Consider the following 24,916-nt stretch of genomic DNA (forward strand, 5'->3'; position numbering starts at 1 on the left):
TGTTCTTTTTTAAGTGGCAGCTTGTGAAAAGTGCAAAGTGAACAGCACTGAAATTCACCATCCTCTTTTCTGTTTCATGTTTAAAGCAGGGAATTTAGCCAAGCAATGGCAGTGTACATACTCCTATAAATGTGTCTCAGCTCTCACTGATCAAGAGATTTGTGCACTCTTCTCTGTCTCCAAGTCCTTGACATCCCTGTTTTTGTTCTTTGGGTTCTCATTCTCCCCACGTTGTTCTCTCATCCCCATTTTAACATTTTTACCTTTTAAATTGTAATCCAGTTGGGAAGGGATCCAACTTCACCAATCATTAGTGCTGAATTTTGATCTTGCCCCTTATGACTGTTACCAAATAAATAATACACAGTAATAATCCCCATGGAGACATTTGACAAACACTCTCAACAAATAAAGACCATTCTTTCCCTGCAGCAATGTTCTGTAGCTCAAGGCAGAGCAGGAAGAAAAGAGTGCAACCACTCCTCAGGACTTCAACTCGTATTTCTGTAATTGCTGACATCCATTGCCTGGACTAATTTTTGAGGCAAACCACAGAGGGAGGCTGTAATAGTAACAAAGAAGCACATAACCAGCATAATTCTGCCTTGTTTTCACACTGTAGCATGATTTAGTTGCTTTTCAAACAGCATTAATGACCTAGCACCAGAAAATTGCCCAATGTCTCCAGAATGGAAGAGGAAGTAAATAATGCTGGTAGGTGGGTTAAATGGTTTTTGGGGTTTTTTCATGACAGCCAAGCAGCAATGCCAGGGGCTTCCCAGCTGACATTGTTGTCTGGAGCAGAGCAGTAATCATATCAGAGAAATCACAATGGTTTCTCCACTTCTGGCATCAAAAATAATATTTCTTGAAAAGATTATACCAAAAAAGCCTCAAAAGCTAGAAAACAATAGAATGTTATCTCTGAATTATTTCTGCAGCCATTTTTGTCATTCACCACACAGAATTCCATATCACATTGCATATGCTTGTCCCTCTACTACATTTCCAGTCTTTGTTACTGAGTTTGAGATGAGAAGATCCCTCAGCAAACAGAATCAGTGCCACAGTGCAAGTGTGAGACTGTGTGAGACTTTTTACTAGGGCACTCAAAAGGTTATGGGATTTATTTCCATTAAGACAAATGAAACCTTACCACAGAAGGGTGGAGAAGAGAGAAGAAAATAAAATCAAGCAAAAGCAGAAACATAGCAAGAATTGCTTGACTCAGAACTATTGTTAGCAAAGCTAGACTTCACTGAACTGACTAGGATACATCAGGCAACACATATTTATCTTTGATGGTCACTCACAATCTCAGTACAAAACAGCACCTTGACTCAGCTTGCTGCTTCTGAATATCAAAGACCAGTAGTCACAAATCTGCTCTGACTAATGTTCACATCTAGAAGAACAAGTTTCCACTTATTTTGAGTCAGAGTATGTCTGCTTTGGATAGTAAAGATTTCTGGCTGCAGCAGTGATAAGGCTGAACTCAAGGTCAGGTGGGCAGTAGGGAGTGCCCCAAGTAGCAAGCCCCAAGCCCCTTCCCCTAGCCTGGGTTTTGACATTATGGTTGGTACCTAGTCTCAAAAATCAATTCTGCATTAGAGAATAAGAGTTTTCTTAAGGGAATTTGTTCATTCTTAGAAAGTGAAGCAACAAACTCAAACACAATTCTACAGCAAGTACATAAAGATGTTATGAAGAAAGTACCATTGGTAATGCTTGTCACTTAACCAAATCACCATGCTCTAATAAAAATGTGTAAGAATTACACAAAACTATTGGAAAAAAGAAAAGGCCAGACTGGCTTCACAATAGTATACAAGAGATATAAGTACTTTTCCCACCAAATAAAGTAAGAGAAGATCAAAGCCCAGTGCATGCTGAAGAACAGCTGTTAGCATCTTTATTTATTGCAGAGATCTTATTAATGATTTAATCTTCCAAGGTAATCAACAAACACATCTCCCTTGAATGACTTCATAATGTTTAGTCAGATCTTGTCTCTAATGAAGATGGAAACTTTACTTGTCTCACTACTCTATAACTCAAAGTGAGTTATACTTGCAAAAAAGAACAAAAGGAAATAATTACTAACTTTTCAATACATATAGGACACATACATTGAATATGTACATGGTTGTGAAATACACAGGCACTTTCATCTTGGTCAGGCTGAGTGTGTACCCTAGCATAGCCTGAGTGATTAATGCTGCAGAACCCAACTGGCTTCTTTGTTTCACTGCTATTGAGTACAGAGGTTCAGTCTGCTACCCCACACTGCTTATGCACGTTTACAACGGGGAGGTTCCAAGCAGTTGAGCTGCTCCCCTTCCATTTCCCTTCCTTGGCTTTTGTCTCTTACCCTGTATTGCTTTGGGTGATTTTCAGATCCCTCTCCATGAGCTAAAGCATCTAGCAATAAAACAACCCAAGGAAGTAGAGCTTTCTGCAGGCATAAGGAGCTAGATCAGCTGAGCAAAGATTCCAGCAGGAAGGTGTGAGGAGGAGGAAGTGGTGAGACTGCAAGGAAGGCAGGAAAGAGAAATTAAACCTTTCCCCCTTCAACAGCAATGAGCTTTTGGATCAGCCTAATTCCCTGCGGAACCAGAGGTCAGGCTAACCAGTCAGAACCTTTCCATGCTCCACACCAGCTGTCTGCAGGATCACTGGACAATGCATAACTTATTATGAGTAAATGTAGAAATTTTAATGCATCTAGAAGAACAAACAGAGCAAACAAAATTAGGCAGAGAAAAAAAAAAAAAAAGCCAAAAAATGCTTCACCCCACCCAAACTATGGAAATCATCTAAAATTCTGCTCTCTGGAAAGCTGAGGATACCAGTTGTCATTGACCCCATCTTTGGTGCACAAAATAATGGTGATCTTCTAACTACAGAGACAAATGTATGGAGTTCATTCCTCTGGGGAAAATAATAATCTAACACACTAACGAACTCTAGTCTAAACCACTAAGAAAAACATGGACATCATGTAAAATGCTTCCCCTTTTGCAAAGGGGGGCTGAGTAGGAAATGACAGCATATTGAAATGGACTTAATTCGTGCACCTCATTGCAGCCATAAATGAAAATGCAGAAATCAAAGTATTCTGTACTTCAAAAAAACAAAACACTCACAAGGATAGTAAAAATTTAAAATATTCCAAACTTAAAGTAGTTGGTTTCCCAAAATGAATTGCTTATGGTGTATTTAGTTTCTTACCAAATAAGTCTAAAAATAAGATCTTAAACTAGAAATTCATCATAGTATGATTTTGAGAAGAGAGATCTTTATCTCTCAATTTAAAAAAATCTTACTAGACTGAATGACATGTTTTCACTTAACTGAAGAACTAAAAAGATAAATGTTGCTATTTCAATTTAGATTAAAACATTAATTTTATCAATCTGCCAGCTTCACTCCCTTTGGTACATCTTCCTTTTGGATAATCTCCAAATATTTCTTTTTCAAAAAGCCATTGATTTAAAGGTGTTGCCAGCTACTCTAAGGTGTAACTCGTTCTAAATCTATTTTTATACCAAGATCTAATTTTTTTCATAGATCTGTTTTTCTATAGATCATTTTCCTTACAGAAAGAGAGGGAAAAACTTGAAATCACTGGGAGAATGTTAGACATTAGTATTTTCTTTTATAAATCAGATACATTATTTATTAAAAATTAATAAAATTCTGTCATTGATTTCAAATTAGTTACTACTCAAGTCTGTTCATGTGTAAGAAATTAATATAGAAACAGAGAAGCAAAGCACTACCTTGCTCAGTACAGATCTAAATATCACCTAAAAAAGAAAGGAAAAAAATATCTGACAAAAACACAATGAAGCTTCTCCCATTTAATATAAAGTTCCCAGATTCACCCTATCTTAGGAAGCCTAGAATTTACTGTTGTTTTATAGATAACAGTTTGCTGAAAAGAAAATGTTAATTAATTCACCTCTAATTTACTGAGAACTAACAAGTAATCAATAAGGAAAAAAAGACATGAAGATAACTTCTCCTCAGACAACTTACTGAAACACTAAAGTTCAGGAGAGTGGAAGCTGAAAAGGATGTAAGAAAACTCATCATCTCTTCTAGAGCTGAATGCAGGAACCAGGCACCGGTTTGAAACAAATTAAAAGTTCTAGAACCAATTTTTTGGGTCAGGGAATTTACTGTTTTCAGAACATATTTGTTTATATGCTGATTTTACTTCTCACAAATAATGACAGTGCTGCTTTGTTCATTCTAGCTCAATATGCCTGAGATAATATTTTAAACCTGTCAGACTGCTACAGAAGTGTGATTTCCTCATATTGTGCTGGTCTCAAGCACTGGGACTGAAACTACTGTAAAATCTGCACAAATACGGGTGATATATACATACATATATATATATAGTTAGCACAAGAATTCAGGGAAAGATGAGAGCTGAATATGCTCTTTTTGATTTTTAATCTTCCCTTCACAAGAGAATTGAAACAATATTGAGTAAGGGAAAAAAAAAAAAGGAGGCAGTTTTGATACCATTCTTGGTACTGTTAGTGATCAATTCGGTCTTAAAAACAGAGTAAAATTGAAATTAAACTTATACCTCTAGACTTTTACTTTTTGTTACTAAGCACCTCCTGCTCAACTGAATTATATCTCTCAACTTTTAAGAATAATATTTGAGGAGGTTTGCTGAACAGAATGGGTTAAAAAAAGCATAAACCTGTGCTCTGTATTTTTTCAAAAACTCATCTGCTATTCTGAAGACAAAAATAGACTTTCCTTTTCAAAAATAGCTCTCAAGAGCCAACACAGCAACTGAGTGAAGCACAAGAATGCTAAGGATTTCAGCTTGTCAACAGATGAAATTTAAGTGAAAAACCCATCCCCCAAAAGAGGGTCTTCAACACCACAGTGATTGGACTTGCAGCACACTCCTCACCAAGAAGGATTACAAGAATGTTTCCATAAAACAGATTAACAGGGGGAAGAGGAAATTTATACAGGGCACTGGGAAATTTTCAGTTTCTTTTAAATGTGGTACATCTCAGAAAATGTCATATCACTCCACCCCTTGATAAGGAAAATGCAAAGTCCAACCACTCATCTGCCCCCCAGTATCAGCATTCGAGGAGAAAATGGGAGTTAGTCAGAAAAGAGAGGAGAGAGCCACAATGAGTGGTTTGTAGCTCATGTTCTTGTAGAGAAACCTTCAAGGCACAAGGCACATCAGCCATAGCTGCAGTGAGATCTGCCTCATGCGCTAATGTAGATGCCAAAACTATGTATATTAAAAATTCTGGCTTCAGAATTATTTCAGGAAAAGATACAAAAGGGTCTTCTAAAGAAGGTCTACAACCATATTTCCCAATAGAAATGGGAAACAAAGAACACATGGAAGACACTGGATAGGCCTTTAAAAACAAGGGATGAAAATAAGGTGGAGGAAAGGGGTAAAATACACTTGGTTAGGGGTTTAATTTATACAAAAATAACCCTACTGCCAGCATCAGTTAACTATAATTAGAACTACATGTTAGAAATGAATCCAACATATATAACCTCACCTTTATAATGTCATTATCATTATAATTTCTATGATATTTAAGAACTTAATTCCCTAGGAGTTTTATTAAAATTTCTAATGCAATGACATCAGATAGAAAAAGCAAGCCCCTACACTTTTATTTCCTCCTATAGCTGGATGTCTAAAAAACTGTGCTGCCTTGGAGTCCAGAGACAAACATGTGCAGCTGGTCAGATGGTGAAGCTCAGTTTCCCCCTAGAGGGAGGATTTATGGATCTGATAAATTCATTCTCTAGGAAGGTAAAAATCTGCTTCCAGACTATCACTGAAATTGCAGGGACGGACAATTGGGTGATGTAAGGTAGCACTGGCTACTAAATTACTGAGCTGTATCAGCTGCTACACACAGGATGCCACAAGTGATGCCACAACAGTGAAAACTGAAATGGGTAGGGATGGACAACGAGCATCATTCCTTGAGCATCAGGACTCCATCAGGCTGCAGACTGAGTCCCCACCAAAACAACAATATAGAGGATTATGAATTCTGTGCAATTATCACTAGTAAGGAAGCAAGACTTAAAAATTAGTCTTACAAACAGTTATTAGAAGATTTGGGATTTAGTAGTGAGCAAACCTGCAGATTAAAATGACCATCAAAATTAAAATAGTGGTTTTTGCATCTATTTGCACATCAAAGTCAATTTTGTTCTTTGGAAATTACAGCATCAAGGTCAAAAGTATAAGTAAAATTAAAATATCAGAGGTTTTCAAGGCAAAATAACGTTTTCTTTACTTGGCTCTTTAGTGGCATAAGATTTCCCAGTGTAAGCTTGTTCCCAGATGCAAGCAGCTGCTACACACACATTTGTCCAGGAAACACATGGTTAGAAACATACACTCCTAATTTTAGTGAAGATGAATATTTTAAGGCCATCCTGAGTGAAATCAGAATACAAATGTTAAAACTGGCTTCTGTTCATCCCTACACAACGTGACAAGCATTTGCTTACTCTAGGACTGCAGAGGAAGCTTTTAAGACCATGCATATTTCACCATCTGCTTTGCTGCTACTTTGCAAAATTCTAGTGATATGAACTATTATTACCTCAGATACTGGAGGGTGGGCAAAGGAATCCTAATTCTGTTATCCATGATTTTTAATCTTGGTTCAACCAAATTAGTAACCAGCAACTTCAGATTAGCATGGAACCAGGAAACAAGAATATGAAATGGAGAAAGATTCAACTTACAATTAAATCTTGAATAAGTGAAATGGAAAGTATCCTCTTGGTGCCATTCTCCACAATTACTCCAAGCCAATTAAGTGCACCCCAGTACCATAAATAACTCTGTCCTCCGTGCCAGTAGCTCACAAAGGCAAAAGTGAGGGCTGTAGAGAACAGTGTTCCAAGCAAACTGGACTGAGATCCTCCCATTGGAACATAAATGTACCTGCAGGTGAAATGACAAATATGCAGTGCTGTTAGAGATTTCACAGAAATCTCAGAAAAACATCCACCAAGGAACAAATGTGTCAATTTGTAGCATAAGAAAGAATGTGAAAAAGCTACCTGATATGTTCTATTTACAGAGCTTGCCCTATTTTCTGCAAAGCTGTAGATCACTTCATGAAACATGTGCGAACTCTGCATTAGGCAAATATTTAGCACAAATATATTCTCAAAACTGAAAATAGCAAATATTCATTTTTTTAAATTGGAATAGTTGTAAGTCAGCTACAGAAATTACCTGTAATCTTCATGTGAATTTGAATTATAAGATTATTAACAAAAAATTTAAAACATTATATAAAGTCACATACAGTCACAACCCATAGACTGTTTCCCATATGTCAGAAATGTAGATGTATGCAAACATACTTTATTACTAAAAGGTTGTAATTTCTTTCCTTTGAAATATTTCATTAAAAATTATGTGAACTGTAAATAATTCCGATCTGGTTCTTCTATTACACTCTCGGGATCATGTCAGTCTGATGACCTTTGGGGGACTCATACCAAAAACGCCTGGAAACCCATATGAAACACTCTCCATGCAATTATATTCTGCATTTAAACTGAACTCAGGAGTCATAACCTTAGTCATTAATTGATGCTTATAAGTGTCCAGAAAGCAGTGCTGCTTCAGAAAAAATATCAGAAGCAATGAGATTCTGAAAGCTGACACTGTTTTGTGGGTCATTTCACTTCCAGCCTGAAGAGCTACATCCACTCCCATCATTTTCTGATTAAGGCATGACCACTAGGCAGACACTGTCTGAAAGAGTTGCATATTTCTGCCAACACTTTGAAGAAGCCCATCAGGCAGGGGAGTCACCACCCAGCTCATGGGTACCAGCAAGGAGATGTGGTATCTGAGAACCACCAGTGACAGCTCTCCTCAGCTGTCATTCCTTTGGCATCAAAGTCTGTACTCGTATCTGAGACTATTCCTACTTGCTAAGGTAATTCAGGGATTTTTTATTTTCCAGTGAAATTTTTATCTCTAGTTATCAGTTTTCACATTCAGAGATAAATATCATTTTAAACATTTAAAATGGAAATTAACACACTGCTTATTCCTAATCTTAGGAAGTAAGAAAATAAATAATGGAGTAAAATACAGTGATGAACATAATTAAAGGGTAAACAAAAAGTCATTAAAAAAACAAGTGTCAAATGCTCTAAATTCTTTCTTAACATAATATCAATACACCTTTTTAATTCAATCTGCTACAGGGAACATCTGATTACATGTTTTTCAGTATAGGTGTGCTTTTTCACTAAACATATGAAAAATAAATAGAAATTAAGATCAATAATTTCTATTTATGTTGTGCTTTTCTTCTCTCCTCCCCTTCCTATGTCTGAAGAGACACTTGCAATTGCAATCCATTAATCTAATGGCAGAGGGGTTTATCCCAGCAGTCTGCAGGCAGTGAATGTCCTGCAGGGCTGTGACACAGAGGGTAAAGAGAGCAGAGCTGCACAGGCAGCCTCCACCGGCAGTGGCATTGCCAGGAAGAGCTCAGCAGCATCAACACATTTGTTTCCAACTGCAACTCAATTTAGGTTGGCCTGAAGGGCTTTCAGCTTACTGTGCAGAGAAAAATAGGCTATTTTCTGATTTTTAGTGTTTGACAACAGCAGCTAGATAATTGAGCAGCAACAACTCATAATTCTGATTAATGTTAAAGGTTAGTGAAGTTTTAGCTTGTAGGGAGGCTGATGGCAAACGTGCAACTGAAAATCCACTACCTGAAAACCTGTTTGAAGAAGGACAGAAGCCGAAAGGAATAACAAAATCTTTACTAACACTCTGACCTTCCCCTCCAGTACTGTGGAGAGCCTGCCTCCCTGCCCAGAGGAGAAATGGAAAGCAGAAAGCAAAGCCTCTCTCCTTCCCTGCTAGTGCCACGAGGAATTGGACAGACAGCTGGCTCCATTCCTTGTCACAAGGGCAGTGACCACTCTCAGACCATGTGTCTTGCCTTCCCCTGTCAGGGCAGTTTTACAGAGATTATAAAGGATTGATAGATGTTGAGTCATTTCTCTTGAACAGAGTGAAGAGCAATTCTCTAAGTTCCTGTATTTTTCACTCAGAAAAATCTTGTGAAAAAGTCATTACAGAACACACCAGGGGAAAAAAGTATTTGCTGCCTTATCATCCATGCACATAACAGCCAGTGATGTAGGTGTGCATGCCCTGTTGCACTGGCAGGCCTGCCTACAAGCAATGGCAACTCTGCAGGGGCAGAGCATGGCTCAACACCAGGCACTCTGTGCCCTCTGATTGCCAAAACTGTCTTGCAAAACAACCATGCCAGAACTCTCCTCGCTGTAAAGATGCATTTTGCTTATTTTAGAGCAACCTGGTAGTTTGAGAATCTCAATTCTCTATACTTCCCCTGTGTGTTTACACAGAAGAATACTCATTTGATTACAAAAAGCTGCACAAACCCTTAAGTGTGAGGGAGGATTACCCTGGGAAAAGCATTATTAAGCCAGATGATAGAAGATATTAGTTCTGTATTATCAACAACACAACACACAGTTTGTAACTAACAATTTGTTGTGTTTAACCTTGTCCAGCAGCTACACTCTACACAGCCCCTCGTTCACCCTTCCCCATGGGAAGAAAAGGAACCTCTTACAGTGCATTCAGAAGGTTGTGCTGCCCTCCACTTTAGTAAGAAAATCTGTGAGGAGGGAAGGAAGGAGGCAGGGAAAGAGTTTAAGTGGTAATGGCTACTACAAATCAATGTCTTTTATATCTTCATGATTCCTAACTTTTCTTCTTCTTACCAATGCTTCTATCTACCTGCAATCTTTCTCTGCAGTTCCTTTGTACTGTAAACCCTGTACTTTACTCAGGGTTTACACAAATGGAGAGGTTGCTGTAGAACATGCTGACCTGCTGCACCATAAGTAGAACAGCATTACATAAATATCTCATTTTAAGCTTCCATGCAGCTTTTAAGATTATTCCCATTTCTAATCACAGAAAATCCACACAGAAGTTCAAAATCCCTGGTTTGGAGTCTATTAGCACATAAAAGTAACCATGGGTACTCATGACACCCTAACTCAAAGGAACACCCCTGTAGTAGAGTTTCTTAACAGGTCTTGAACAGATGACACATTTATTCTACAAGTGTAAGGAGGGCAGAAAAGCTGAAAAATCTGGCAGCAATACACAGCAAATATATTTTAACTCACATGCAGAAAAAGAAAACTCAGCAGTTACTTGGTAGTAAATAAGCCAAAGGCGGACTAATAAAAAAAAGCAGCAAAATATTTCGCAAGGAGAAAAGGATGTTAAGTAGATTTGAGGGTAGTAATTGGTCATGTCCCTCCAGGCTGTGTTAGAGGGATGGCCAGCAATGGTGGAGGGATGGTCCCTTAAGGTCCATGAAAATTACAGACAAGAAGATTAGACCTGTGGAAAATGCTTAGTATCAAAAAAATGCAGGCTAGGTGAGTATTTAAAAATAAAACATTAACTTAGGGGGCCAAAAGTCAGTCACTGCCAGAGCTTCAAAGGAGAAATTTGAAGGTGAAGAAACAGCGATTTCTAGGCAGACTGTCAGAGAACATGAGAACACCACAGGCCAGGCTTTGCCAACCATCCCTGGGCTGGGGCTGGCCAGACCTCCCTTAAGGACAACAAGGGAAGGTACTTCATGCTGTCAGAAGAAAAGGTTACGCATATAACATGGAGAGAAGGGGGAAGAGAACTCCATGTCATTAGAATCTCAAAACATCTGGGGTGTGTTAGAAGCACATAAATACAAATATTGAGAGAATGTTATATAGTAAAAATTATTTGCACGCACACCCCCATACCTGACATGACCAAACATACATTCCCTAGCCTTCCCCTCCCAAGGCAAAGATGTCAGACTTAAACATATCTCTGTGTTTTCTATCTTTCTATTTCTCTTTTGATTTCAAACTAGAACTTACATGCAATCAGACATGCTGCTTTCACAAACAAGGCATCCTTTGTATGCGCTTTCCCCAAAGTGCATTACTTTTAGTCCAGGTACAGCACTTTAAATTACCTTATCCACAGCCAGCAAGCTGTTTCATTTACACAACTTATCTTCATTTTAACTCACTCAGCGAACATTAGAGAATTGGATAAAATATGCAAATGGTACCATTTAAATCCCTACAGTAATGCAAACACAAACATAATAGCTGAAGTATTTAAAAGTGACATTTACTTACAGAGAATACCTTTTAAATCCAATAACCATTTTGTTAGTTTTCTTGAAGTGGTAATCTCCAGAACAATCATAAGAGATCTGACAAGCATTGCCTTGAAAAACACACTACATTATAAAGTTTTTATTCTGGTAACTTCAGGAGACCTCTAAAAGAAGCATTTTTAATCAGTTAAGAATCATTCAGGAGGGCTATTATTCCTTGAGACCTCCACATACTGCTCTTACTTGCACATGTAATTTTAAACATATTTAAATTTTGAAGAAAGTGCAAGTAAAGCACCCATTTAACTGCTGCTCTGTCCAGGACCTTTCTTCAACATGTGCCTGAATTTCCTCCTGAAGTAAGGTAATATAGCAAGGTGCATGCTATACATGATTTTTTTCCCCTCTCTTAGGCATTGATCTTGGAACATCTAATCCAGAATGAGGTGAAATGTGAAAAAGAAAGAAAAAGTTAATTTGCTTGCAATGGTGAAGTAAATACAATTAATATATGGGGATTTTGTGTTTTATTTCAGGGAAAATTCCAATGTCTCTGTAAGTTTCAAGCATTCAAGGTTTAAGTGTGTGACCATCACAGGGTTTTGAATTGGGCAATTACAGAGACAACACAGCAAACGTTTAAAAAGCAATAATGCAGTTTTCATCTTGCATCCTGACACCAGAAAGCACCTGAGGCTCTGTACAGGGAGGGTGCTCATCTGTGGACATGTGTAAAAAAACTTGTCCAGGCAGCATTATGCTGGTGCTAGGCTTCCTTAATTCATTTGGTTTTAATACTCTCTTCATGGCCTTAAACCATTGATTTTTTTCTGCTGCATAATAAAAAGATGTCAGGTGCAGCTCTGCAAATTCCTCCTTCTGGGTGAGTTCTCACAATGCCTATTTTGTCACTTCAAGCTGACACTGACTTGAACAGAGCTACTCAGAGTCCATAAATAAAGCACACCTGTAAGTCTTTGCAAGACTGGGTCCTACAGGAATAATTTGTTTTACATCACAGAAACATCTCCCATAAACATGACTTTGAAGGCTGAGCTATTCATATTTGCACCTGAAATAAAGAAATAACCAGAGATATCTGGAATACCATTTTGCAAAGTTTTCATTAGGAGACTAAGCCTTGTTCTGTTAAACTCCATTTCTCACAGCCTAGCAATTTTGCTGGCTGTTGGCAAAGCTTTTTAAGCTCTATAAGAGACTCTCTCACCTCACCAGCTTAACCTGATGTTTAGAGACCTTGACAAATGCAGATCCTTTAAATATTTAAGCTGATGTTGGCTGCAGGCAAGTCTTGTTGCATTAGCACAAAAATGTTTAATGAGAAATTAAGTCCATTTGGTTTACAAAGCATTAATGAGAATACTCATATGCAAGAACACTCAGCTTTACAAATATGACCTGAATTCTCATTCACTTCATAACTGTTAGCATGTTTCCCAGCAAAGATTGAGTGCGAAGTTTCCTACCAAAAAACTGAGAAGTGTTTAAAGTACATTTCTTCCCTTGCATTCAACACGAAAAACAGTGAGTCGAGTCCATATGTCAAAGGGTAGGTAACTGCAGAATACTGAATAAATCATTTTGAATTCACTCTTCCAAGGAAGCTAATGTTTTCAAAGAGATTCATTTATTTAAAATGAAATTTTAATCTAAATCATAATATTTCCTTCTAATGGAAAAAGTTTCATTACTGATGGACTGCTGTGTTGAGTTTTCTTCCAGCTGTATCTAGGAAAGAAAGAAACCCTGCTTATAACCACCTGTTTGCAGTCAAATGCAAAACTACCAGTGAGCTGCCTTTGATCAGAATGGAAATGGGACGGCTTCCAGATGACCCAAGAGCCAAAAGACTGGTTATAGCATTAAGTTCAAACCAGCACCCCAAACATTTTGCTGACAGCAGAAGCCTAAGTGTTATTGCCAAAACAACCCAGAGTTAAGTGCCTCCAGCTCAGCTCCTGGGTGACAGAGGGCTGTGTCCCCAGCTGACAGATGGAGCTGGGCAGGAGGCACTCCTGCCTCCTCCCATAAGGATCTGCAGAGCTCCCTGAAGCTCTTGTGAACCTAGCTCCCCTCAGGGGCCCAATTCACTCCTGATATTCACAACACACCTACCATGTGCTGATGCTATCTAGGCTCAGCAGCACAACAGGCAGGCTATATACTCCTCTGAAAACACAGCTAGAAGAGGGATATATTAATAGCACTGTCACTCTCTGCTTACAAAATGGTAGAGGTCAGGTTCTTTGCCAGGGAGACCAACATATCTTGCCTCTCAGAGGAGTGCTCCAGCTGTCTGTTACCAGGCTGCCACTAGGCAGAAAATAAATGAGATTCAAAGAGCAAATATGGAAGAAAAAAACAAGTCTGTGGCTAGGGCATTACTCAGAGAGGTGCAGATATTCCAGTCCAGATTTCTGCACCAGGAATTGCTCATTGTCTCCTAAACAATCATTAGACAAAATGCATAAGCAACACCATCAACAAAATAATTCTTTTTTCCCCACTTATTTTCTTTACTTCTCCCAGCTCTTACACTGGATGTGACAGACAACACAGAGAAATTCAGTGGGAATTACATGCTCCCTATTGACCACAAGCTATCAGAAAAGCAGAAAGGATGATTTACACTATTAAGCTGTAACTCAATAAAATCTGTCAAGAAACCTCATTGACTTGGGTTCAAGTTCTCCCAATTGCATTGTAGAGAATTAGGATCTAAGCTAAGGGCAGGGAAAAATGAAGCCCCTACAAGCTGCTCTAGGGTCAGCCCTATAAAACTCCACACATCCCAAGGGATATGCATGCTAAAGGTGGGACAAGACCTCAATAATTATCTCATATCTTCAGGTAAAACTCTGCAGGATTTATGACAGGCAGCTGTCATCACCAGATGGGGAATGGTGGGAATGGAGGCACCAGCACACAAATTCCAACCATGAAAGTGGGTGTACTTTAGGGACAGGGATCCAGCACCTCTCCAGCCAAAGGGACACCAGCAAGTACTGTTACCCACATACATCACAGTAAAACTGAGCAGTAAAGGACCTCAGGTATATTATTCTAGAATCAAAAAGGTGTCAGCTCCATGGACAGTGGAACTATTGTCCCCAACACAAACAATGAGGAAAGAGAATGAGTAACCTTTTACCTAAAGTATTATTTATACCTATGAGTTGTACCTTGATAGCTAATCAAGAGTTTCATGAAGAGATTAGTCAAGAAAATTCTTATTAAAGTTTAAAGATCAAAGTAGCTAAATTAAATGTAAGTAATTGCTGGATATGTTCTCAAATAATGTTGGTAGGAACTGGGTTCCTTTGGATGGTCCATGCTTATGGGCTGGCAAGAACTTTGGTAATGGGCTATGACTTTTAATGGAGTCAATGAAGGAACAGTAAAAGAAAACTGTACAATAGAACACAGAAACACAGTTATAAATTTAACAGGATTTAGTAACATTCCCCTTAAGAAGAAACCTAAAACTACTGTAGTTAGTGAAAGGACTTATATGCTTTAATTTTATTTAATTTTATTCAAAATGGAAATACAACTTGTGCTGAAACAAATCAGTGTTGGTATTATACCACTCCCAGCTGCAATGCCACGTGAAACTCCATTGGCCTTACTGCACCAAGCACACAACAGAAGCCCACGTAGGAGCCCCAGATCCACCAGCAGTGCAACAGTGGGACATAGGAAATCAGACCTCTGATACTGGGAATGGGACCTATTGGATATGCAAAGACAATGCCTACAAAGGATGGCTTGGTTCCTGTTTCCAAGCAGTATTAATGCCTCCCCTTAAGGAACTCTGGCAACAACCACAAGGAAGACTTAGGGCCAGGTGAACATTTTCCATCCAGGGAGTCCAGGATGAGCCACAATAAATTCCTTTGATTTTGGGAAGCAAAAGATTATGGTTCACTCTATGCCCCGTGCATGCTGCCTTGCACTATGGAATTTATATTAACAAGCTAAAGTGATTATTAGAAGAAATGGTGAACAGTATTATTAAAATATCAAAGAGTACATCCTCTGAGCTCCAACAAACATGAATGGTGGCTGTATAGAGCTGCACAGCCTCAGATTACCTGCTTGCTAGCCAGGGAGCAATGTGTGCTATTTTAGGACAGGAGTCTTGCACTTACATCAGTGATGGGTTTGAAGCCCAACAGACAGGAACCATTCCAACAGAAAGAGCAGTAGCAGACTAGCAGAGAGAGGAACATTCTTCTTGGTGGCATTGGCTTACTTCATGGCTACCAAATTGGCGACTGCTACAAAATGCAGTTGTGGCAGTCAGTGTAATTATTGTAGTATGTGTATTTCCTTGTATTATGGTTCAATGTTATAGATGTTGTAACACTCTGTGCTGGAAAATGAAGTATTGAGACTTGTCTGAAAGAGATACGGTCTCAAAAAAAGGGGGGACTTGATAGACAACATAGAGAATAAAAATGTTTAGTTCCTTTGGAGTTATGAAATAGAGCTGAAAGACTAGGTAGAAAATCAGAATAAAGAACATACAAGTAGACACACAGGATGTTAAATGTAGTTGGAAGCAGTGGATAAACAGATCATGAGGAACCTAAGTGGTTTTTGTGGCAAAGGTATATAACAAGAAACAGTGCATGCCCTAAGAGAAGTTCAAGGCAAGGTCATTTGCAAAACTGGGGGCTCAGTAAATATGACCACTTTAGACCCCTTTACATGACCCTCTAGATCCATAAAAAGACTTCCAGTAAGAGGCAGAAGCATGTAAATTAGTTATATGAAAGGGATTTTTATGTATTAACTACGAATTAATTAATGTGTATGACCACAATGGATTAAATACTGTTGTAAAGTTTCACAACACACATTCAATCAGAGGAAAAATCCTCCAAATGTGTCCAGAGCTGTAATAAAGAATGCCTGCTTTCTAACACTTCAAATTGTGTTAGACAGTTGATAATCTGGACTATTTCTATATCAGAGAGCCCAGCTCAAAATTCAGAACTTTGTATACCTCAACTGGAGGCTGCATAGGCAAAAAATTCCTACACAAATAAAACCTTTGCAACAAATCTCATCCCTTGCCATCCCTCCTCTCTGAAGCAACAGAATCCAGCTTTTCCTCTGCATATGCCTGCACATATCAAACTGTTTGTGCTACAGTTAGTGAAAAACTGTTAAATGTGTCATTTGTTGCTTTCACCACACCAAGAATAAAGTACTGTATTTTCTCTCTTCTCTTAGAAAGCTGATTTAAATTCCACAGGTGTAAGCACAAGTTATTTAGCCGTTCTGCTAATCTTAGTATGCCAGGTACATCAGAAAATATGTGGATTCATCTGCATGTGTGAATTCAGATGTTTAAAATACACTCATCACCATGCACTTAACAGCTACCTTTTCCAGCACACCTCTGCCAAAGGAGTGCACAAAACACAGTCACTACAACAGAACCTATTTATTTTCCTCATTAAACCATTTTTGCTTGGAGACAAGGTAATAAAATTGAATGGCCCTCTAAAATTTGCTAGGTAACAGAAAGACTGTTTAATCTTTGCAGACTCCTTTGTGGAGAGTTTGATAATTCTTCTGCATTTTTACATCCCTTTGTACACATGCATGTCCAAGGGCACTGTTAGTATCCATAGACCCCACAGCAGTTTCACCAAACCATGAAATACCTTTGCTTCACTGGGCTGTACGGTTCTATAGACAAACAGAAATCAAGGTGCCAGAAGACTTTCACTAGGGTGCATCAGAAATATAAATTTGTGTGTGACCAGAATAATGTTCAAAGACTCAAAGTCAGTGAAGACTTGGGTCTCCAAATTTAAACCAAATCTTCAAATTTAAACCAAAATCAACAAAACATGCTTCAATGGATCTCTGAAATAAAGGTATGTAATTAATGAAACGCAGAAATACAGAGAAGATGATGTATAAATTTGGCAGGAAACTTGAGGAATGTCAAAGTATCTGCTTAAGGAGAGCATAGCATTACATCTTCCTCCAAACTGCGTGTGCACAAAATTTGAAGAGTTAGATTTTTGATGTTATTCCAAGCAGAGTAATTCACTCACCTCTCCTGAGCTCACATTTCTTAGAAAATGCACTTTGCAGTTCTGGGAAATTACTATTTATAAAGCACAGCCAAGGCATTGAGATGTCCAGGCAAAGCTGGGATCACTTAAGATTATACAGCACCTTCCACAATAAAGAACTTCTCTACACTCTCCAGCCTCTTGTCAAAAACCCTTCAAACACCAGCAGAGCTAAATCACCTCTGATGTAGAGTACAATACACATTTATCAGCCCAAATCAATCTAAGTGAGAATGAACATAAATTTAATTAAGCAAAGTGAAACAAAATATTTACTTCTGTTGAAGTTGCACCCTTAAATAATGATCTCCTTTTTTTCTCATTTGTAAAGAAAGAATAGAAACACACCCCTAACAACCACCAGGAACAGAGTTCACTCCAGATAAAAACTTAGGTGGAAAATGTCAGTTCCTGTGAAGTCAGTAGCAACAGAGGCTAGAGCTAAACAAACCAGTAAGTTTTCAACATAGAGCAAGAAATTATTCCAATGCAAAGGCAGAACTTGAGAAAGAAATGCTGTAGTTACAGCCAGAAATTTAAATACATATGTAAGTATGGGGAAAAAAACAGTTTAAAAAAATGGGACAAAAACCAGGTGCATACTCAAGGAAAAGGTATTGGTAAAAGTGCCAGGGAAAAATCATCATTTAAGGTGTCATGGAAAGTTAAGTAGAAAAGGTACCATAAATCTTATCCTCCTACGAGACTGAGCTGTTTATCTCTCCAGTTGTCTAAAGGTATTCTTTTTGTTAGAAAGACAGAACAAATAATGATTGATAAAGTAACGATTTTGCATTGATCCTCACAAAAAGCCCCAAGAGGGTGAATCAACAAAATTATTTTTAACTGTTAAGTACAAATGTAGATCAGAAAAGACAGAAAACAGGTTAAAGACCATTAAGGATATCAGCAGCATTCCAATCAGTGTGCCTTGATGATATTCTCTGAAAGGTATTCAAGGAAGCATCTGGTTTACACATTGAGTCACCAGTGCTTGTTTTTCATGTTTTCCGCTTCTTGAGATTTCAACAGACTGTAAAAAGCAAACAAACTCATTTTCTTTCTTCAAAAGTCGGGGTAACCAACAAAAATAAGAAAATTTCATCTAGCTTGGGAACTGCTTAGCAAATTCCTCATGGTACTTGGGAACACAACATGAAATAGCTTGTGCTCACCTCATCCCTAGTCATATAAGAAATAGCATTCAGAGAGGTAAGGTAGTTTCAAAGAATTAAATAGAATCATCAACAGCAAACTGGCTTATTTTCCCTAAAAAACCTCAAGAAAATATCTGTCAGTTAAAGTCTAACCAGCAATCTAAAGAATGTCATGGTAAGATAGCTATGGATTAGCTTGAATTATTCATCAAATATTGAAGAAAGCATTTAAACTGCTTCAATAACTGCTACCCCTCAGTAACAGGATGCAAGTACCTCCCTGAGCAGAAATCTCCACACCTGGGAGATAATCAGACAGCACAAAATCCCTCCATCCCACTGCAGTTTTGCTGTGAGGCAGTGAAGATGACAAAAAAACAAATGCATGCACAAACAGACAACATCCCACTACACTAAAAGCAAACATGAGGCTCTGGACCCCAAACCATGGGTTATGCTGGATGGAGGTGGAACATTTGTCCTTCACCCCAGCCCCACCTGGAAGGCAGCAGGCACCGACTGCTCTCAGCTATTGATTTTCCACCATCTGGCATTTTCCTTCACTGGAAAATGGCTTTTCCCAGTCACAAGCCATCACCCCCAGGGGTACCACTCAGCCTGGAGAGCTGCAAGAAGAGCAATATCCTACACTTTCTGCCTTCACGCTGCAGCAGATCTCTGCCTCCAAGAGCCCATTCCCTTTCCACAGGTTCCTTCAGAAGGAAGGATGTGGGGGTACAGCATCCATCAGCTCCTGGATGAGACCAAAAGCCAAGAAGCAATGAAAAGGTACCTGAATTTCAGGTGTACCCTCACCAGGGATTTGACACTTTGCCCTGAAGCAGACTAGAAATACTCAGCCAGTTTAAGAAGTAGTCTCCCATTCTCCCCTACCTCTCACCTAAACTTCATAATTCTCAGTTATGAGCCCATACAGTGGCAGACCAGAGCCATATGCACAGAATTCATGAATACCAAAAAGCCAAACGTAATTATGTGGGGTCAAGCATGTTGACAACATCCTGGAACATTTTCTGTTTACAATGCTAATGTTTTGTTTGACAGCACCACTGCAGAGATTGATAATGATGATCCATCATTACAGTACTGTTTATTAATGCTCAGTGAGAATTAATGTGAAGTTGAGTGGGCATAAAATGATACTTTCTCATTTTTACTTGCTTGCACAGTTACCATTAGTAATGCTAAGCTGCCTTCACTTGTGTCTCATCTTTTTCTACAAACTAAATATCCCCTAGTCCCACAACAGCAGCCCACTCCATCCTCTTCTTGTGACCATCTGGCAATTCTATGATTGTCTCAGTCTCCAGTCTATCCTGTACAGTGAGAACTAAGATGAATTTTTTTGCTCCTAAAGGAAAAAGCCACACTATATTTTCTTTTATTGTCAGCAAGATTTTCTTCATCAGTTTCAGATGGATAAGGATCTGCATTATGTGCTTTTTTTCATTCTCAAGTGCCTTTTGCACCAAGCATCCTTTTCTCTACCCCTAAAATTAGCCAAACAAAATATTTTCAAAATGCGAGGATTGAAGAATTAGAAAGCTTTCTTGACCTTTCACCATTACAGAGACCATGCTACTACAATTAACTGTTATTTCAAGAGAAAAAAAATTTGAATAATTGTATGTTTGTACTTATTTTTCTGTATGTATTCACACAAATGTTCTGCATGTTTTGTGAGGTTTGTGGACGCAGGGTAGGGTTCATCAAGAAGAGCACACATTTAGCAAAGCACCAGGATAAAAATATATTAATTTACCACTAACTTAGTCTGGAGATTGGATTTAGCAGAGTGAACTTGACAGATATTTCTTTCCATTTGAATGTTAGTTCAGTTTCCAGGGCACATGCATTAAAGGATTTCCATTTTATAGTTAAAACCAATATTTGTACATTAAGAACTCTTCACTCTAAAAACCTAATACCACATGCAAGATACAATGATTTTCTCATCTTATACGCTGGGCAGAATAACTACAAAATTATGACCTGGCTGAAGAGTTTTCATCTTCTAAGCCTTCCTACATGTTCACTCTTACTATGCTTTCACAATCCATTGATATTTTTACTTGTATATTTCTTGAGAAGGAATTATCAAACCATCAAAAAAGTACAGTGCAAACTAAACTAAAGTCCTTAACACTAAGGCTGTTAAGTGGTATCAGTGTTAAGCTCCAATTTTCCTTAAAGAACAAACATACAAATGCTCTTCTCTGCAGCTCAGACTCTCTTCTGTGCCTTTATGGGACAAGCTGAGCGTATGACATAGCCTCCTGAGGTAATCCCTCTTGGACAGCCCTTGTTCCCTCACTCCCTCATCACCTCTCCTCCGAGCTGGAGTGCACAAGCTGCCAGGGCTGCTCCTGAGATCTCAACAGGCAATGGCTTTTCTGCTCCTGCCTGGCATGATGAGAAAGGCTGGAAATCAAAGGACCTGAACATGCACTCATTTAAGCAAGCTCCAAAATCCCTTTAAAGCTATAGGGGACAGCATAAAGCCAGTAAAAGTTGGTGTTACAACCTCTAAAGCTTCCACTGCTGGCAGAAGGTTGAAGATTTCCAGCAGGGCTGCTGCCATTCAGAACTGGAGGAAACTTTTAGCCCCTAGTGTAACAACCACAAAGAATGAACAAAAGAGAATGCAGGCAACATTTAAATTATAAATTGAGTTTTACACCTAATTCTAGTTGTGTAATACACATTTCTTCACAACGATAATGCCTGTGTTCAACAGGATCTTTGCACAGGACAGATATTATGCCTTGCTCATTGTATCTGAGAAAGAAAACCCATTCATAATTATCATACATTTTTTAACCTCGTTAATAGAGTTCAATATTAAATCTGAGTACATTCTGTGATGGTAGTCTACCTGTGATTCCTGTGTCTCTTGTTTTGCTGAGTAGGTAGAGTTTAAAATCAATGGCAAGGGCATTCTTCTCCATCTTCTACCTTCAGCTGCCTTTGCTATGCTTTTTCACTTTCTACAGGATATTTCTACAGCAACATGAAAACCACCACACATTTTAAATCAGAATTCTTCAAAGGTGAAATGATCAAGAAAATATATTTAAGACCAATCATTGGTTTTGTGAACCAAACATGCGGAAAATAATTTTTGTGTACTGCAGGCTTGATTCCTCCCTCTTGGGATTTTTTGCACTTGGGTGCAAACAAGATGAAGAAATGGACTGCATCCATTGTTTACTGTGTAATCTATTCAACAGATTCACTTCTGTCCTGTTTTATTTAAAATTGAAGCTTAATATTGAAAATTAAAATCCCAGCATTATTTCAGCGTCACTTCTAGTCTAGTCATTGAGATTCAGTAATAAGGAAAGCATTCTCCTTCCACATTCCTTACAGCAAGAAATAAGGCAGCAAATAAGTTTTTGTTGAATCCAAGCATTTTATCTTCTCTGTGCATAATCCTGCAAGGATCAACAATACCACACAGCCATGTCAGACTGTAGATAGCACCCAAAATCAGGCAGCAGCCTGTACACAGTGCTCAATGTGTGAGACAAGTCTGTCCTGTCCATGTTTCAAAATTTTCTAGTTGATAACGCTATTCAGGTTTAACATTTTGCCAGTTCAGATTAAATCCTTACAGTACAAACCCTGTTCTGCCATTGCTGGCTCTGAAAGCCATTATGTGAAGGAACAAGACAAGTAATATTAGTACAAACCAATGGTGCATTTAAACTCTACTGAGTTAAACTCTACTGCCATGTTAGGCACAGGCCTGTCTTGCTTAATTGGACAGCATGTACATGCTTAACAACAGACACATGTACTTACATAACATGTAAAACTCAAACCTTGTCAAGTGATCCAAGGCACTTTCCACTCATATATTCACTCTATTTTAAACAAATAGTAACTGACACTACTTTTTTTCTATTTCTCACAGGCTCCTGGACTGCACAGACAGTACTTTTTTCCAACATCCTCACTGCTGCAAGTTTTCCTCTGATTTGCCATGCCTGGAGGACTCTCTCAGAAACCAAACCCCTTTAGGACTACCACTCACCAAATGTAAAGCACATGGACTGATCCAGCACTTAGCACGATGTGTTCAACTATCCCATCCCTGCATCTGGAAAAGGTCACAAACTAGGACAGCATCGTGACTTGCACAGTGCAGTTCCACCATCCTCAAGACAATACCCAATGTCCCTGACCCAACATTCAACACTTTGGCAGGAAAGCAGTGAGCCCTGGGCAGGGTTTTCCAAGGCTACCTTGGTTTCATTTCTGAGGAGTCAGTATCTCTGTGCCAGGTCACGCTGTACCGGGATTATCAGAGCTCTCGGGAGCACAGCAAGGCCTGTACCCCGCCAGCCATCATTCCCCTAACTCCATGGGAATTTCTCCATGTACATGTGAGAGAGAAAAGGAAAGAAAATGTCCTGGAGTGACTTTATGATGCTGGCATCCCCATCATCTTTTTGCTCAGAAATGTTGCTTTGAGCTGGGCCCAGAGAGAGAGAGAGAGAGAGAGAAGGGGGAGCGGTGGAATTTTTTTGCGCTAAATTCAAAACGTAGGGATAAGAGTTCAGCCTTCTCCAAGCTTGCAGCAGTGTTCTCCAAGTTCTCTGCCACACAGAGAGAGAGAGAGAGAAATCAGGAGTTTTCCTTGGTTTTTCTGCTGGTTGTCCTCATTAGCTACAGCAAGAAAGGTTTTTCCAGGGCTGTTTTTTTTCTGGAACTGTTTGGCTTCTCTCCAGTCCAGAACACCAGGACAGTCACTCAGGGCAGCCCCACACCCCTCCTCACCAGTTTTTTTCTGGAACTGTTTGGCTTCCCTCCAGTCCAGAACACCAGGACAATCACCCAGGGCACCCCTCACCCTCCAGCTGCTCTGCAGCCTGGACACCAGATCTGAGCCCCAGAGGGACTGAGAGAGACTGAGCAAGTTGAGCCACACCCCACAAAACAACTCTTTCTCTGAACCACAGAATGATTTTCTGAATTTACCATCTCTTCTGAACAACAAGAGGTTTCATTGTTCACTTTTTCATGCTTCTGAATATTTTGTTTGTTAAAGAAACAGGTTTTACCACTTTTCTCTAAGAAGATTATCTCCTGAACCGGTCAGGGGAGAAGCTGCTGAATTCTGCCCTTTAGGGGAACATTCCCTTCCAAATTTGTCCCAAACCAGGACAGAAGAAAATGTTTTACTGACAGCACTTGACTATGTCAAACATTCTCTACTGACTTCTGTTATAATACGAAAATAATTGTTTGACATATCCACCTTCAAATCCTAAGCTTTCTGAAGTTATCATGATTCTGGCATTAACAACAGAAATAACATGACTAAACAAACTCCCCAAACCACTTCATATAGACCCAAAGTTTTAACATCAGCTTCATCTAAGTGATTGAGCTCACACTTCAAAGCAAACATGGATAAGGATCCATCTAACTGTGCTGGCACCATTTGCAAGCAGCCTGCTCATCAGCAGGTTTGAAGAACTGGAGAAAAGACTGTGAAAATAATTTAATGTGAAGATGAACAGTACAAGGAAAAAAACCCAGCATAATATTTTGTTTCCTTTCAGAATAATTTTCTTCCTATACAACTAAAATACAAGACTCAATTTATGAAAATTAAGGCAGAGTGAAGAAGGAATGAGAGACAGAAATTAAGTGTATCCTAGAAATTTGACATTTGACCGATAATGATGGAAATGGATTTACTACCCATATGGTAATTATGTTTTCAAATGATATCATAATTATTCAAATGCAACTGATCTTGCCATGTATAACTCTTAAGAACGGCATGTACAGTAGAAAGAACAGATTTTAGACTGTTCACAAGCTGAAAGTTGATTATGCTGAACCACTGCATACTGAGGAATAATGTGTTCTGAGTCAATGAGAATGAGTTGACTGGAAACAAGGTGAGACACTAATTAAAGTCTGTGCAGCACCTGGAAATTAGAAAGTGATTTAAGTCCAAAGTGTCATTATTATCAATGTATGAACACATATCTCTTTGGGGGTGAAAGAATATATAGGAAGAACACTTATTCCCTAAACCTTCAGCTTATCTATGAATTCTCCACTGATGTGTCTCCTGCTAAAGATTTTTTATAACAAATTTCTAGACTTTTCTAAAGAGATATCATTTTCTTCTGAATATTTGGGAAAGTTACTTTCAAGGCAGATAAATTACCATGTTGCAATCAGTCTTAAAATGCATAGGAAAATACCTATGAAATACACAATCTGATCTAATAAGATTCAGTAGAGCTTCACATATACTGATGCATGAAATAAATACATGGAAAGCCTTATTGCATCAGATACCAAATTAAACAAGATTTGTCATAACTGTCATGGTTAAAATGCAGATTCTGTT

General features: G+C 38.6%; 1 protein-coding gene across 1 annotated transcript in view; it reads right to left on the bottom strand.

Annotated features, from left to right (window-relative positions):
• HHAT (hedgehog acyltransferase) overlaps positions 1 to 24,916 on the bottom strand; it is a 147,252-nt gene that overhangs the window by 67,026 nt on the left and 55,310 nt on the right. The window contains exon 9 of the mRNA XM_059468331.1: positions 6,781 to 6,982. Coding sequence (XP_059324314.1) covers positions 6,781 to 6,982 — 202 coding nt within the window. The remainder of the gene's footprint in view (positions 1 to 6,780; positions 6,983 to 24,916) is intronic.

This window comes from Ammospiza nelsoni, chromosome 3 (assembly GCF_027579445.1).
Source record: "Ammospiza nelsoni isolate bAmmNel1 chromosome 3, bAmmNel1.pri, whole genome shotgun sequence".
NCBI classification, from domain to species: Eukaryota; Metazoa; Chordata; class Aves; order Passeriformes; family Passerellidae; genus Ammospiza; species Ammospiza nelsoni.